General features: G+C 38.6%; 1 protein-coding gene across 1 annotated transcript in view; it reads right to left on the bottom strand.

Moving 5' to 3' along the window:
- The window catches only part of LOC129242102 (uncharacterized), a 53036-nt gene extending 36949 nt beyond the window's left edge, over positions 1 to 16087 (bottom strand). Inside the window, exon 1 of the mRNA XM_054878659.1 lies at positions 15953 to 16087. Within this exon, the coding sequence (XP_054734634.1) occupies positions 15953 to 16087 (135 nt within the window). The remainder of the gene's footprint in view (positions 1 to 15952) is intronic.
- Between the last annotated feature and the right edge of the window lie 614 nt (positions 16088 to 16701).

Genomic DNA, 16701 nt, shown 5'->3' with positions numbered 1-16701 from the left:
ATAATTTAGTATGTAATTTAGTATGTAAAGTCACAAGCACACACATTTGTATATACGAATGTACTACTAGACAATATATGAAAAGCTATGTGTATGCATGGTACATATGTATGTATCCGTGAGTGTATGTTAATGCGACGGATATATACATATATATTACATAAAATGAAGAGAAGAGAAGAGTATTTTCTTTACTTGTCTCACATTTTACTCACCTTAACACATACTCATACATGCATACAAGGTGTAGGAATTGGATGCCCAAGGAGCAAAGAAAATTTGTTTAAGGAGGTGGAACTTTCTGACTACTATTTTTGAGCTCCGTTAGCGTGATAACGAAACTCTAGCAAATTAAATGACGAACAAAATCTTATTGTCGGCCTTTATAACAGCCTCTCATTAACTCTACACATCTTTGCTCGCCCGATTGGAAGCACCTTTGGTAATTTTTCTAAATTATCCTGTTCCGCAACGCGGTTACAGTTTCCTTGGCCTCCTGTACGCCGTCATGATAAACTTCCTTGAGATTCGGAAATTGGGAAAGTCATAAGAGGTGATACTCGTAGTAGTACGCACTCACTAAGGTGAGCGCGGCAACATTGGAACATCTTTTTTCACGAGGAAACATTTTGACGAGGAAACATCCGACGCGTTATTGTGGTGTAATATCAAGCCTCGACGATTTTGGGTCAAATAGGGGATATGTTTTCCCGCATCCGATTCAGGATGCCAACGTACAATTATGCAGTCACGGTCTGTCCAGCGAGAATATATTCACGATGAATGACGTCGCAGATGTTGAAGACAAAATAATAAACTTTGTCTTCAGTCATGACTTAGATATTCTCGCTTTCATTAGCCATTTTCCTTTCTTGTTCAGTCGCTACTGATTTCGATTACGGAGTCATTCTCAACAGGTTTCACGCCAGTAATAAATTTATATTCGTAAAGCCCAAAACTGTAACTGAAGCAAGATCTCCTCCATCAAGCAGTTGTAGCAGTTCTCAAACTATAGCTAATTTCCCAGAATTTAATTACCACACCTACAATATTACAATATTGACGAAATATTATTTCGTTTAGTACCCAATTAAGGAAGAGGCCCCGCTCCTCCTCCAGTTTGTGTTGCGCTTCTTCATTTCGTTCCACAAATGCAGGGACCTACATTTTTACGCTGCCTCCGAATGGTAGATGGTTTTTTTTATGAAGATATTTTTGATGACAGAAATATATTCAGGGGCTTGCCAGTGTCTGTCATGGTGCGTCTGCTGTTCAATAAAATGTTTTTCTATCATTTGGTATTTCGTGCCATGGCGCTTACACCCCTTTGGGTGTTTGGATGGAGCTCCTTCTCCTATTTTTGGTGTGCGTCCCTCCATTTGTGGACATACAAATGCAGATTCCGATTCCGATTCCGAACAGCAGATATTTTTTATGAGGAGCTTTTTCATAGTATAGATACACTTGGAGGTTTGCCATTGCCTGCCGAGGGGTGACCGCTATTAGAAAAAAATTGTCTTCATTTTGGTGTTTCACGGAGGTTCGCACCTACGTTCTCCATTAACTAACATAAATAAGTGGCTCTGCTAAAATATGACAACAACAAGATTAACAAAGCGCGCCAGTCGTTTCTTTCTCGTGCTAACCGGCGCCAATTGGACACACCAAGTGAAGCCAAGTCCTTCTCCACCTGATCTTTCCAACGCAGAGGAGGCCTTCCTCTTCCTCTGCTACCACCAGCTGGTACCGCATCGAATACTTTCAAAGCCGGAGCGTTTGTGTCCATTCGGACGACATGACCCAGCCAACGAAGCCGCTGGATCTTTATTCGCTGCGCTATGCCTATGGCGTCGTAAAACTCATCGTTCCATCGTCTGCGATATTCGCCAAGGTCCAAAAATCTTACGCAGAATCTTTCTCTCGAACACTCCAAGCGTCGCTTCATCGGATGTTGTCATCGTCCAAGCTTCTGCGCCATACGTTAGGACGGGCATGATGAGAGTCTTGTAGAGTGTTAATTTTGTTCGTCGAGAGAGGACTTTACTGCTCAGTTGCCTACTTAGTCCGAAGTAGCACTTGTTGGCAAGAGAGATTCTACGTTGGATTTCAAGGCTGACATTGTTATCGGTGTTAATGCTGGTTCCTAAATACACGAAGTCTTTTACAACCTCAAAATTATAACTGTCAACAGTGACGTGGGTGCCGATACGCGAGTGCGCCGACTGTTTGTTTGAAGACGGGAGGTACTTCGTTTTGTCCTCGTTCACCACTAAACCCATTCGCTTTGCCTCTTTATCCAGTTTGGAGAAGGCAGAACTAACAGCGCGGTTGTTAAGGCCGATGATGTCAATATCATCGGCATACGCCAGCAATTGTACGCTCTTATAAAAAATTGTGCCTGAGCGATTAAGTTCTGCGGCTCGTACGATGCTCTCCAACATCAGGTTAAAGAAGTCACACGACAGCGAGTCACCCTGTCTGAAACCTCGTTTGGTATCAAACGGCTCGGAGAGGTCCTTCCCAATTCTGACGGCGCTGCTGGTGTTGAGCAACGTCATCTTACATAGCCGTATTAGTTTTGCGGGGATACCAAATTCAGACATAGCGGCATACAGGTAACTCCTTTCCGTACTGTCGAATGCAGCTTTGAAGTCGACGAAAAGATGGTGTGTGTCGATTCTCCTTTCATGGGTCTTTTCCAAGATTTGGCGTATTGTGAATAGTTGGTCGATGGTAGACTTTCCAGGTCTGAAGCCACACTGATAAGGTCCAATCAGTTGGTTGACGGTGGGCTTCAGCCTTTCACACAATACGCTCGCTAGAACCTTATAGGCGATATTTAGAAGACTAATTCCGCGGTAATTGGCACAAATTGCAGGATCGCCCTTCTTATGGATTGGGCAGAGCACACTTAAATTCCAATCGGCAGGCATGCTTTCATCCGACCATATTCTGCATAGGAGCTGATGCATGCACCTTACCAGTTCCTCGCCGCCATGTTTGAATAGCTCAGCCGGCAGTCCGTCGGCGCCCGCGGCTTTGTTGTTCTTTAGCCGTGATATTGCTATTCTCACCTCGTCATGGTCGGGTAACGGAACGACAATTCCGTCGTCAACGATTGGGGTATCGGGATCTTCACATTCTCTATGACATGCGCAGCTGTCACCGTTTAACAGGTTCGAGAAGTGTTCCCTCCATAATTTAAGATTGCTCTGTACGTCAGTCACCAGATCGCCGTCTTTGTTCTTACAGGACAACGCCCCGGTCTTAAAACCTTCTATAAGCCGCCGAACTTTTTGGTAAAATTTTCGGGCGTTGTTCCTATTGGCCAGCATCTCAAGCTCCTCGCACTCACGTATTTCGGCCTCTCGTTTCTTCTGTCGGATAATACGTCTCTCTTCCTTTTTTAGCTCTCTGTAGCGATCCCACATGGCTCGCGTTGCGCCCGATCGCAGCGTGGCTCTATAGGCGGCATCTTTTCTTTCGGCGGCAGCATGACATTCCTCGTCGTACCAATTGTTTTTTCGGGCTCGCCGGAATCCGATTTCTTCTTCGGCGGCGGTACGTAGGGAACGAGAAATGTTTCTCCATTGCTCGCGCATGCCGGTGTGTTGGGCAGTGCTCTCCGAGAGCAGGAGTGAGAGTCGAGTGGCGAATCTTCTGGCTGTCTGTTGTGATTGCAGCTTTTCGATGTCGAACATTCTTTGCGTAGGTAGATGTACGTTTTTTGCTGCACAGAGGCGTGTGCGCAGTTTGGCTGCAACAAGGTAATGATCCGAGTCGATGTTGGGTCTTCGGATCGTACGTACATCTAATACACTAGAAGCGTGTCTTCCATCTATCACAACATGATCGATCTGGTTTCGCGTTTTTCGATCTGGAGACAGCCAGGTAGCTTGGTGAATCTTCTTATGCTGGAATCTGGTGCTACAGACTACCATGTTTCGGGCCCCGGCGAAGTCGATCAGCCTCTGTCCGTTACCGGATGTTTCGTTGTGCAGGCTGAATTTTCCGACTGTGGGACCAAAAATTCCCTCCTTGCCCACCCTGGCGTTGAAGTCGCCAAGCACGATTTTTATGTCGTGGCGGGGGCAGCGCTCATAGGAACGTTCCAAGCGCTCATAGAAAGAATCCTTGGTCGCATCGTCCTTCTCTTCCGTCGGGGCGTGGGCGCAAATTAGCGAGATGTTAAAAAATCGCGCTTTGATGCGGATTGTTGCGAGACGCTCGTCCACCGGAGTGAACGACAGTACTTGGCGACGAAGTCTCTCTCCCACAACAAATCCGACATCGAATTTGCGCTCCTTTACATGGCAGCTGTAGTAGACGTCGCAAGGTCCTATGTTTTTCTTACCTTTCCCCGTCCATCGCATCTCTTGGATGGCAGTGATGTCAGCCTTTACTCTCACGAGGACATCAACCAGCCGGGCAGAGGCACCTTCCCCATTAAGGGACCGGACATTCCAGGCGCATGCCCTCAAATCGTATTCCTTATTTCGTTTGCAGGGGTCGTCATCAGTGTTGGAAGTTCTCATCCGAGGCTTTGTTGCTGTTTTCATTGGGGGGGATTTTTAAGTGGCGGGTCCCAAACCCAGCGCACAACCAGCTATGCTGGGATGCTTCGCCTTCTCACTTTAGCTCACTCCCGAACGGGTGTTCGGAAGCTAATCAGAGGATACGTGGGCTAATCCCGGACGTTGTGAGCTGCTTGAACCATATGTAGAAGAATCGTCCTGGCCACTCCCAAGTGAATGGCGATCAGTAACTTTCCCCACTTGCGTGGACTTCTACACATGGAACCATCCTCCAATACTTTATTTCACCTTCAATAAAAATGTGACAAATTGTTCATTCAGCCTTTTATAGATTATTTCATTTATCCGTCTAATAAATATTTCTTTCCTTTCAAACATTTTTATTTCGTGCAATATGCAGAAGTAAACTTATACCAACTTTCTGAATATCCCACTTAGCACACGTAGTCGTACACACAGATATGCTTCAGATACAATATTAGAAAACAAATTTGCTTTCATAATCGAATTTCAAGTTTATTAAGAAAGTTAGCCTACATATGCCTATGTGCTGCAGTTTGCACAGAATATATTGCATTTGGAATCTAATATCTCTTTTAAGTTTTTTTTTGGCATAAATTGCATAAAATAACAAAAGAGGTGCCAGAATGTGCTAAAAAATCATAAATTTATAATGTGAAGGGTTTTTCTCTGTGCGTAGGAGGTTTTGTGGTCACAGAGGTCTTGAAAGGACGCCCGGTACACTTAGTTTTCAGCCCATAGCCTAAAAAGTTTTTATGGGGTTAGGGTAGTCAGAATTGTCACAAAATTGGATTTTTTTGTTTATTGCATTTTTTTAAAGTGAATCCGACAAAGACTTTTCGAGCTATTTACCGATTAATAGAGGGCGCTAGAGCGCTCCGGAGCGTTCGAGAGCAAGTAGCTAGCAGCAGCTGCACGCAACCGACTTCTCGAATTTTATTGTTATGAATGTCCATTTTGATGAATATACCATATAAGTACACCTAAATACGCCCTATATATACCCTACTATATATATTTACAATTTCTAGGTATTGGAATGGGAATAATTCGTATAACTCCACATAAATCGATAGCAAAACTTTAAATGCGTTTTTTTTTTCAAAAATAAAATTTAAACTGCTTTTGAAAAACATAAGAAACTCGTGCCTGATCGAAGGATTGTTTTTTTTTCAAAATTTCGTTTTTTTAACAATTATTTGTCGGTTTTTTTCTCGAAAATCTGGAAAATACTTCCTGAGGCCGCCATATTGTTACTTAAAAAAAGCTTCTATCAGGCTTAAGATTATCTATCAATAAAACTAATTTCTCTTGTCCGATTGATTTTATATGAATCTCCAAGATCTTTTGATGATCACCACAAGGGACTTCTGGAGAAACAGGCTCCACAAAAACAGTGATAACTTTTAAAAATATTAATTTTTTTGTTGATATTTTTCCAAAGTCAAATCGAAACATGATATATTAATGCTATGTTTTTACTTTTGTAAAATTAAGCAATTGACTAGCAAAAGAAAATGATTGAAAATTACCATTTTTTAGGCCCTCTGACTACCCCTAACAAGTTCACAAGCGATTTATTCTTTTGTTTTCCCTGCGATACGTCAACTGTGTTCAGAAAGGGTAAAAAATTACTTCGAGTTTATTTTGATAACAATCTTTGAAATACAGTTTCCATACAAAGTGATCCTCCCTAATGCTGGTAGTTGTAAGTTGCAAGTTGTTAACTATGCATCTCTAACACATGTGTTATATGTTTAGCTTGGACAAAGCCTTCTTGCGCACTCATCTAAACCCGTTCGAGTTTGTCCCCTTCCGTGGTACTAAGTATAATTGGCTGCTTAAAATTCCTGTGCAACACTTTAACCCCTAATTTCCTTTTTTTAATGAATTACTTACTAAACCCGTTTTGAGAAAAGGTCAAAAATATCCATTTATGTGGGAAGTATAGCATTATAATGTACTTCAAAAAATTTCCTCTTTAAATTCCATTATAGAAGATTGAGGATAGAAATTATTATATGAAGTCGATAAAACTTAATATTTTAGATAAACTATTCGCTCTTTCAAGCTTAAACCCTCCGTAAAAAATGCAGTCCCTATGGACTAGTTTTGCTGTTCTCCTATAGCAAAGTTGATCCTAGAGACATCCTCTTTCATAATTATTAAAGTTTGTGCGTAACAGTACTGGAGATAAGGCAAAACATCAAAACTATTGCAAATGAAAACGGCTGTGGAAATGAGCGCATTAAGATTTATCGCAGAATTTTTTCGGCTTGATAGAAGAACGTCAATACTAAAAACTTTAAACAGTATTAAGTCCGAGAGATTTGCCGAAATGATAACATAGTCCGTTGGTCGACAATAGGAATAAGAAGATGGAGAGACCATGTGCGTAGAATCCCCAACAGCAGAATGACAAACATGGCTTTAGACAACGCCAGGCACTAGGGACGACGACCAAAAAGGTGGAATGAGTGTTGGACCTGAGAATAAGTTGAGAGGGCATTAACACAATATAGAATATATATTACTTGTATATACATACATAATAAAGCTTTAAGTCTTTATGCAAATTGGTTATAAATCTCATTATTTGTTGCAACTTAACCGAACGAAGTGCTAAATAAAGTTGAAGAAGAGGAATTTCTATAATACTCAATTACCAAGTAAGCGATAAGAGTAATATTCTTAATACGAACAACGAATACCATAAATATGTGTGAGGCCAGTGATGGAGGCGTGCACCGCGCACATCAATTACGAAACCGTCGTGTGATCAAATTTCAAATTTCCACTTCCTTGAGTTGCGCAAATAGATTCTACATATGGAAATGCCGTCATCATTAAATAGTGTGAGGTATTCCATGCACCAGTCCTAGTTTCCATCTTGGAGCCATCAGTATATAAATTTTGGACCATACCTCCGCAAAGTGATTTAGGATTTCTCCAATCGCAGTGGCGAATGGGATTGTTCAGGCATTCTTCAGAAATATTTAGGAATACAAACTTAAGATTGTACACAAGAAGATACATTAAAATGTGATCCCAGTTATCTTATCACGAAATATCCGTGCTGTTGCTGAACCCTGCTCGAAAACTTAGTAACGAGATCAACGTTGATCGCTTCCGCGCGACTTTTTCTTTGCATATTGCATACGCCAGTAAAAAAATCTCTTTCCCACACTATAGCGCGAGCACATGAGTATGTTCGTTCGTTTTCCAGAAATTTTCTTGATAATAAATACAAATTTTTGACGTCCTAATATACATGCTTATACACGAATATACCTCATATACATGTATGTATATACATATGCGTACATAACAAATAAACGTAAATTCACGCTGAAAATGAAACAATAAAACGAGACTACGAAAGCAATCGCCTGTAGCCCTCCCTACGCTCTGCTGCTGCTCGAAGGAAAGCTGGAGAACGGGCGAAACTAGCTTTAATTAAAAATTCTAATTGAAGCGTGAATGATATTCCAGCAAGCTGAATGAACGTTGTATGCGTAACTATGTTATGTATGACTCTGTTATGAACACCAATTCAATAGTGGATTTGTATGGACGTCCAAACAAAAACAAAAGGGAATTTTTTTTAATAATCTTCAAAATCGAGTATCTCGTAAGGGTTAAGTTTTGAGCCGCATACCATTTAACCAAATTAATCAGCAATGAAGAAGTAATTCGTGAACATTAATTAATTTAATTTTAAAAGTTAACCCATTCTTATCATTTTTCCTGTTCTTAAGATTCTTAAAATGTAAATGGTGGGATATATGTTAGTAAACACATAATATTATATCTTTATGTTTTGGTCTAGGGCTGGTGTATAATGGAAGTAATTTAATATTTTGGTATATTTTTGGTTTTCCTCGTTTAGGGATCCGAAATGTGGAATTTAGAATAATCTAAAGAAGTTTTGTAGAACATTTTATAAGGTTCATTTTTCAAGAAATGCATCCAATGATTTTTCAGTATAGAAATCAGCTCGTGGAATTTTTTACTCTTTTTGCTATTGATCCTTCTAGTGACTTCCTCGTAATAAAATCCGGCAGTGACGTTCGTTTTATAGAATATGTATTAGGTGCGCAACTAAGTTCTCGTTGTTTTTTTGATTAAAATACAACTTTATTCAGAAAAAATGTTTACAAGAGAATCATTGACAGTATTGCCCATCGCTGGCTACTACTTTTCCCCATCTTTCTGGTAGATCTTGTATACCGTCGCGGTAAAACTGTTCATCTTTTGAGGCTATTCACGGATCAAGCTATTTTTTATGTCTTCATAGACCATGTGCCATCGATCAGAACAGGTGATAATTGGATAGAGAATACGGCGGGTGGGGTAGGATTTCCCAGATAGGTTTTAACGGGTTTGGCAATGTGAGGCCGAGCGTTGTCATGCTATAGAATCAATTTTTCATGTCTCTCCGCGTATTGCGGCCGCTTCTCGTGCAGTGCTGGGCTCAATCGCATTAAGGGGGTATTCTAGTCTAGAAATTTGAAAAAATCGAAAAAAATTTTTTTTTCAAAATTTGATAGTTTAACTATTCAAAAATATCTCCCTAAAAGGATTTTTCAAAATTCGAATTATTTTCGAAGTTACATCTATTTTAGTGACGCGACAGCTAGACTGGTTTGAACGGACGGCGAATTTCAAACGTGTTTTTCTCGAAACTACTACTTTTCGATCGGTCGGCACGATATCTCAAGTTCTAATCAACCGATTTGCTTGAAATTTGTCATGAATATTCCTTAAATATATCTCTATCGTATGAAGCTCGAAAAACTGGAAATTTCAATTTTTTAATATGTGTAAACCATTCGAGAAAGCTTAAAAATAAGAGAAAAATCGACCTCAATTTTTTGACTAGCCGCCATTTTATGGAAACATTTTTTTTCCGTTTTTTCTGGTTCATACGATAATGACATTCATATTAATTAAGAATTTGTATTTTTTTTTTCAGATGACCACAAGGGTAGAAATCGTGGCGACGGGGACACTGCCTTTTTCCCCCCCTTCCACTTCAAGGACGCATAACTCCATGAAAATTCATTTTTTTTTTTCAAATTTATTTTGTGTGCTCCTAATATATGAATAAATAAATGATAAAAAAATGTATCGTAAAAATATCAATAGCTTTTTTTTTATTCATCGTCAAAAAATGCTCGAAATTCGGGCCTCTAGACTAGAATACCCCCTTAACTGAAGTCGCTACCGATGCTCAGTGATGCTTTCGCTTGGTCTTAACACTTCATATTAAATAACACCAACTTGGTCCCACCAAATAAGCATAACCTTTGCAGTGTGAATATTCGGCCGAGGCAACGACGTAGAAGCATAACCGGGCAAACCCCATGATTTTCTTTTCTTTGGATTGCTGGAATGAATCCATTTTTCATCACCCGTCAAGATGCGATGAAGAAAATCCTTCCTTTTTTGCCACTGGAGCAGTTTTCACTGGCAAAAAAAGGCCGTTCAACATCCCTTGGTTTTAACTAAGGAACCCTAGTCCCCGGTTTCTAAATCATTCCCAAAGCATGCAATCGCTTGGAAATGGATTGGCGGGTAACCCCCTAATACTTAAGCAACCTCTTCTTGCGTTTGACACGGATCCTCATTGAGCAATGCCTCCAATTCAGCGTCTTCGAAGGCAAAAATTTGTGGTCTCGTTATTATTATTATTTGATGCCTAAGCAATTTTAATTCAAATCAATGATATTTTAATGTTACGATTTTGGCCTTTGGCGCGTCACTGCAAGCTATTACGTGTTTTTGAGCAATTATAATTTCCTTCATATGCGCTTAAATGCATGATGCTATTTTCTATTCACCTTGATGCTGTAGTTTCATCCCATACATACATCGAAGAGTGACCCGCTTTATTTTCAAGTTATGCTTATATGTAATTTCTTTAAATTTTTTACTTAGACCACTTTCATAATTAACACTAAATGAACTCTGTATAACGTTGAAATTACATCCACTATCGAAAGGTTCATTTTTGACGATATCTTGGAAATTAAATACATATAGTTTAAGAAAATGTGGATGTGAAATGAGTGATAAACTAGTTATTTTGAAATTTTGACTTAGACCACTTTCATAATTGTGGGCACAATTACTCTTAGGTAGCAGTATCGGAGCAAAGCGATATATGCCACTCGGAAGGAAGCTAAGCAATTTGTGTTTGTATGTATGAGTGCCCTAGTGTCTCATGCTCATGGGGTCTTTGCCTCAAGTACCGGGCAGTAAGAGTTGTAATCCGATGGTCCGCGACACTCAAAAGTACAAGTTTTAAAATAGTATTCGGAGATCCATTAGCATGGTTCGAAGATTTACACATAAACCTACAAGAACATTTTGGGGAGTAGATCAAAGTTAGCCACCTTACCCAAGCCAGGTCACCACACACACATTCCATAGCAGAGAGCAGTGTAAATCCAGCGATAATTTCTTGCTTATATTCTTTTTAAATAAACGAGTTATAAAAGCCTTCTCGAAGCGCTGAGCTATGTTGCATTCCTGCTCTTCTGTGAAATCACTCGTAAGAATCATTGGCTCGCATTTTAAATGAAAAATTCCTTGAAAATGATCTAATCCGTGAAAATTCTATATTTAAATTCTCAACTTCTGCCATTATCGTCTTTGGTGTCTCTTCGGTCATTATGCCAGTATTGAAATTTTTAATAACAGGAAGATATTTTTCGAGGTATATATCAATTTTTTAGAGATTTTTTAGCTTATGCTATGCTCACCGTGAGCCGATGTTTGGCAGGTGTAAGCAATATTTTGGAATTTTTTCCTTTAAAATTTCACATTTTAATTTGGAATTAGCGTTTGTTGCTTGGTAGTAGAGGATATTTCTGTCCAAACTCGAGTTTAGAACTTCCACCCTACAATTCTTGCTTATTTTATAAATAAATCTTTTGTTAAAGTCCAACTGAAAAAAGGTAAAACTTCCCACAGTTCGTTGAGAATGAATTATTTTCATACAAGAATATTTTCACTACATTTTTGGCACCGTGGTATGGGATATTTACGACTGCGTTGATTATGAGTTAAGTTTTCCAAAGTTGCCCAAAGTTAACTTCTCGATTCTCTATATGCAATTAGTTTTTCGATGAGTTATTTGTAAACAAATTTTTACGCATTTTTTACTTTTTACAAGGTTTCACCGACAATTCGTTCGATTTATTTGGGCTATTTTGGAGCTACTGCACCTTTGAATGAGCAAATAGTTACGTCGTTTATAGTGAAGACGCGTGAGTGCTCGAGCTCACACTGCCAGGTGACGCGTACCGGCTCACCTTATTTCTGCAAAGCAAATTTTAAACGGCTTGACTGTTTTCCCAGTTAAATTCCAAAGGTTTTCAATTTATAGCAAACTTCTGGAAATTTTAATTAAAATTAATAACCTAAATAGAAATATAAAAATAAACCTTTTTTTAGTTTTTTTGTTAACATGCTGCAAACGTATTAACGCTGTGTTGCAGCTAGTAATGTGAAACTTTTAAGACTCTCAACCTTTATTACTTCTTCTCTTTTTTTGTGCAATTCTTAGAACAGAGCTCATGCTTTTAATTATGCTGTGAAATATCTCTTTCACTTACTGAACTAACTAGTCCCAACGTTTGTGTGTTAATTAATTTGTAATGAATCCAAGCAACCACAGTACGAAGAGTAGTGCTTTTCCCCGATATACTTACAGGGTGTCTGACGGCAGGATTAGGAATTGAAAGTTAAATTAAAAAGCAACTAATGATAAAAGTTTATTTCACTAACTATTACAAAAAAGACAAGTGCGGATTTAATTTTTTTTTAATTTTTTTCAATCTTAGAATCTGGCCTCCTACTCCTTCAGAAGTGATGTCGGGATGTAATTCACCCCACGAACGATATTGCCTCTTAGAGCTGAGATAGTCGCTGGATTTACTTCATAGACTTTATTTCTAAGGCAGCTATAATTTAGGTAGCCAATAACGGCAATTTTGCATACTTACACTTCCTTTTAAATGAAAATGTGCTCCAACAGTCCAAAAACTCCAAAAGATACTGTTTACCCTACGAAATCCCTCTAGCAGAAATGTTTACGTAAATTGTAATCAATAAGCTTAAGCGCTTGCACGATTTGAATTTTGACGGGCTGAAATATATGATCTTTCTTAATTGTGTTGTGCATCTTGATGTTGAAACGCAAATGGAGAAATCTACAGTTTAAGCCGACTTCGAAAGGCAAATGGTTTTTATGAGCAGTTTTTTCAAGTCAGAAATGCACTCGCAGATTTGCCATTGCCTACCAAGGGGCCGCCGCTATTACAAAAATCTGACTGAATAAGCCGCACGAAGCTAGCGCGTCACCCTCTCCGTTCATTCTACGCTCAGCGGTTAGAAAGAAACTTTAAATTTCAAACCTATTCTGCTACTGGACACCCTATATATATATTTATTTTATTATATATATATATATGCACATACATACATGCACACATTTGTTTGCAGGGGAGCATGAAATACAATATGATATTAAAAAAAAAGTCTCTTAGAAACAGTTTTTCTAATAGGAAAGGTAAAGGTACATAAATCTGCTCTGCTAAGTTTAAGACATACCGACCGATAATTTAAGCAGCTGATTTTTATTAACATGTGATATTTAATTTGAACAAATGGCTATCAAGAATATATGCCTTGTTATACTATATAAAGAAGTCCCACCGCCAGTTTTATTTATTTGATTCGCTTAGTTACTTTCAAATAAGGGAAACATTCAATTCAATGTTACTTATTAATGCTAAAAATATGGGAAAAAGTTTGAACCTAGGGACCCAAGTTGTAGCTATAATAATGATACTATGGAACTCCACTTGGTCGAATCATTTTTCCAGCTCCGATGTACAAGTATTGACAAACTGTTACAGCAAAAATATATTCCAGAAAGAAAAGCCATATAATACTTTAACGCCATACTCGATACCCTCTGGAACTTACATAAAGAGCTTGAGTACACAAAGTAATCAGCACATCTCCTAAAATCCATAAAAAAAAAGTTATAGAACTAGTATTTAAGGAGTGTAGACCCGGACTAGCTTCCATGGGCCACACTTGGGGTTTTATTTGAACTTTTTTTGCACACACAAGTTTATAAAATATGAAAAATTGGTTTTAACAAACCACAACCAGGCAAAGGTGAATATGTACATACAGATTTGACACAGGAATAAAACTCGCTCAATGTGTAATTTAGGCGAGCTTGAAAACATAGCACATTTCCTGGCACACTGCCTAATAATGTTAAGAGAATTCAAATAAGTCTTTTTCGGAAAATTTACCTTAAATGATTCACAACTGATTGAGATTCTCAATGGGGAAAATGATCATTGGAATAAACTTTTGCGTTTTATGAAATATGACTTCAGATACAGAGAAAACAGGATAATTGTTTTACACGAAATAAAGGGTGATTAGGTTTTAAGGGCCGGTGTTCATTTTGAATAAAATACAATTTTTTTAAGAAATTATTATCATTTCTCTTTATTGTAAAAATACTAGTATGGCTCAATTACGTATAAAACAAAACATTGGCCAGATGGCCGCCGCGGCCTCAGCGGCACACCTCCATCCGATGGTCCAAATTTTCGATGGCGCTGAGGCATAATTGAGGTTATATGCCGTTAATGTGCCGAATTATCTCATCCTTTAGCTCTTGAATTGTTGCTGGCTTATCGACGTACACCTTTTCTTTCAAATAACCCCAAAGAAAGAAGTCCAACGGTCTCAAATCACATGATCTTGGCGGCGAATTGACATCGCCGCGACGTGAGATTATTCGGCCATCAAATGTTTCCCGCAAAAGAGCCATTGTTTCGTTAGCTGTGTGACAAGTGGCACCGTCCTGTTGAAACCATATATTGTCCACATCCATATCTTCCAATTCGGGCCATAAAAAGTTCGTTATCATCTCACGATAGCGAGCACTATTCACAGTAACTGCCTGACCGACCTCATTTTGGAAAAAATACGGCCCAATGATGTCGCCGACCCATGCACCGCACCAAACAGTTACTCTTTGTGGGTGCATTGGTTTTTCAGTAATCACTCTTGGATTATCGTTCGCCCAAATGCGGCAATTCTGCTTATTGACGAATCCACTGAGGTGAAAATCTGTCTCATCACTGAAGATGATTTTCTTCGAAAATTGGTCATTCACTGTTGCCATTTCCTGCCACCATTCTGACCATTGACGACGGTTGAAATGGTCAAGAGGCTTTAGTTCTTGAGTCAATTGCACCTTGTAAGCGTGTAAATGCAAGTCTTTATGCATAATGTTCATCAACGACGAGCGTGAGAGGTGCAATTGTTGGGCACGACGACGAGTTGAGGTGGACGGCTCTTCAACCACACTATCGCGAACAACAGCAATATTTTCTGCAGTACGAGCTGTACGAGCATGCACTGGTGTTTTCACATCTCCTACAGATCCGGTTTGCTTAAACTTTTGCACAATTTTTCCGATTGTACGCACATTTGGACGATTAAATTGACCGAAAAAATCACGAAGTGTGCGATATGCATTTTGACTTGAACGCCCGTTTTCATAATAAGCCTAAATTCAGTTAGTCTGAAATTGGGTGGGTCTCGGTTATGCTAATTTTTTCTTATACATACCACCAAAAGATCCCTTTCAGTTCCGTAGACTGCTGACTTACAAACAGTGCTGTCTTCTCCTAGCTTCCGAGCAAAGTAAGTAACAAAAACAATGTTTTGGATTGATCGAAGTCTACTTATAATGACACTTTACAAAAACACAGAAAACAGTGTAACAGCAACAAAGGGCTTATTAGACAATTATCCCACTTAGTGCGAAAAAACCAACTTTCTAATGGGAGGCATGGCGCATATAGAATCGGCAATCCAAAACAAACTGTCTGTGGGCGTATTGATTTATTATAGCAAATGCGTTCTCCGACATCTACATATAATAATTTTTTTGAACGCAGCGGTTGTTATATGATTAGGAGAATAGGTTTCAGTGCGAAAATTATATGAGAATTAAAATGAGTGCAGCAAATCACATCCTTATATCTAATATATATAAATAAAATAAGTACGGAGGTACTATATTAGGTCCGGACCTATCTTTATATACCTGCGCACATATAAAATTTTTATTTATAACTCGTTAGCTCAATCAAACAAAAGGAAATTTAGACTTAACTTATAAAAAGTCTGATCTAAATGAAATCAGAAGAAATCCATGTATCAGTTTTGGACGAGTTTTACAATATTTAACCATTATGGAGATGCTCAAAATTACTTTAAAAATGAGTGGTAAAGCAATAAACAGCTCAGTGCAAATAAAAATTCCTAAATTTTCTATTTTAACTCACCTTAACTTTGGTCTTTTTTCTGCTGCGATGCGGCATGGTGACATCAGTTAATTTCAGCAACTTCGGTCTAATTGGGCGTTTGCCGCTCTTTGCACTACGCTCAAATGTCAAATCCAAATATGTTTCTGAAGTCATTTTGTTTCTATGTTTTCACTTGGTATAATGAATCCAAAATCTTGAATACACTTTTCTATGTGGCATTACTGGAATGAAAAGATGAGAAAGATGAAAATCAGTTGAATCAAAAATTTTATATAGGGTTTCCTAAGGGGGACGGGTTGATGTTGACAGGCAGTGACAACCATGTTTTTTGGTGCTGACAATTGGCGCTGTCAATTCTGTTGCTTATTATTTAGTTACTAATGTCAAAATTCAATGATAAGTTACAGGATAGAGCAAATAATATAACTTTATTATGAACGATTTGAGAGTATGGTTAATTTTTGTGAAAGTTTTGGGTCTCGATTGTGTGCCATCGCGCTAGAAAAAATTTTTAGTGATGAAAGACTTTACTAGACCTTTACACGATCCATTGCTTGTCTATTTGCACGAGTATACTACCTTTGTCTGGTTCACAAGTGGCAAATATGACTGCCACTTTGCAAAAATTATAAATTTTCCGTCAGGGTGATTAATTTTGCATCACCTTGTATCAACAACTCGCGTAAGCAAAAGAGAAAGACTAATAACAGACTTTTACAAAGAAGAAACCAACAAAAGCCGTTAATTGTAATTTGAATGGAACCCGA

The sequence above is a fragment of the Anastrepha obliqua genome, chromosome 3, assembly GCF_027943255.1.
Source record: "Anastrepha obliqua isolate idAnaObli1 chromosome 3, idAnaObli1_1.0, whole genome shotgun sequence".
NCBI lineage: Eukaryota > Metazoa > Arthropoda > Insecta > Diptera > Tephritidae > Anastrepha > Anastrepha obliqua.
The sequence above is the reverse complement of the archived record's forward strand: the minus strand, read 5'-3'. Positions and strand labels throughout refer to the sequence as shown.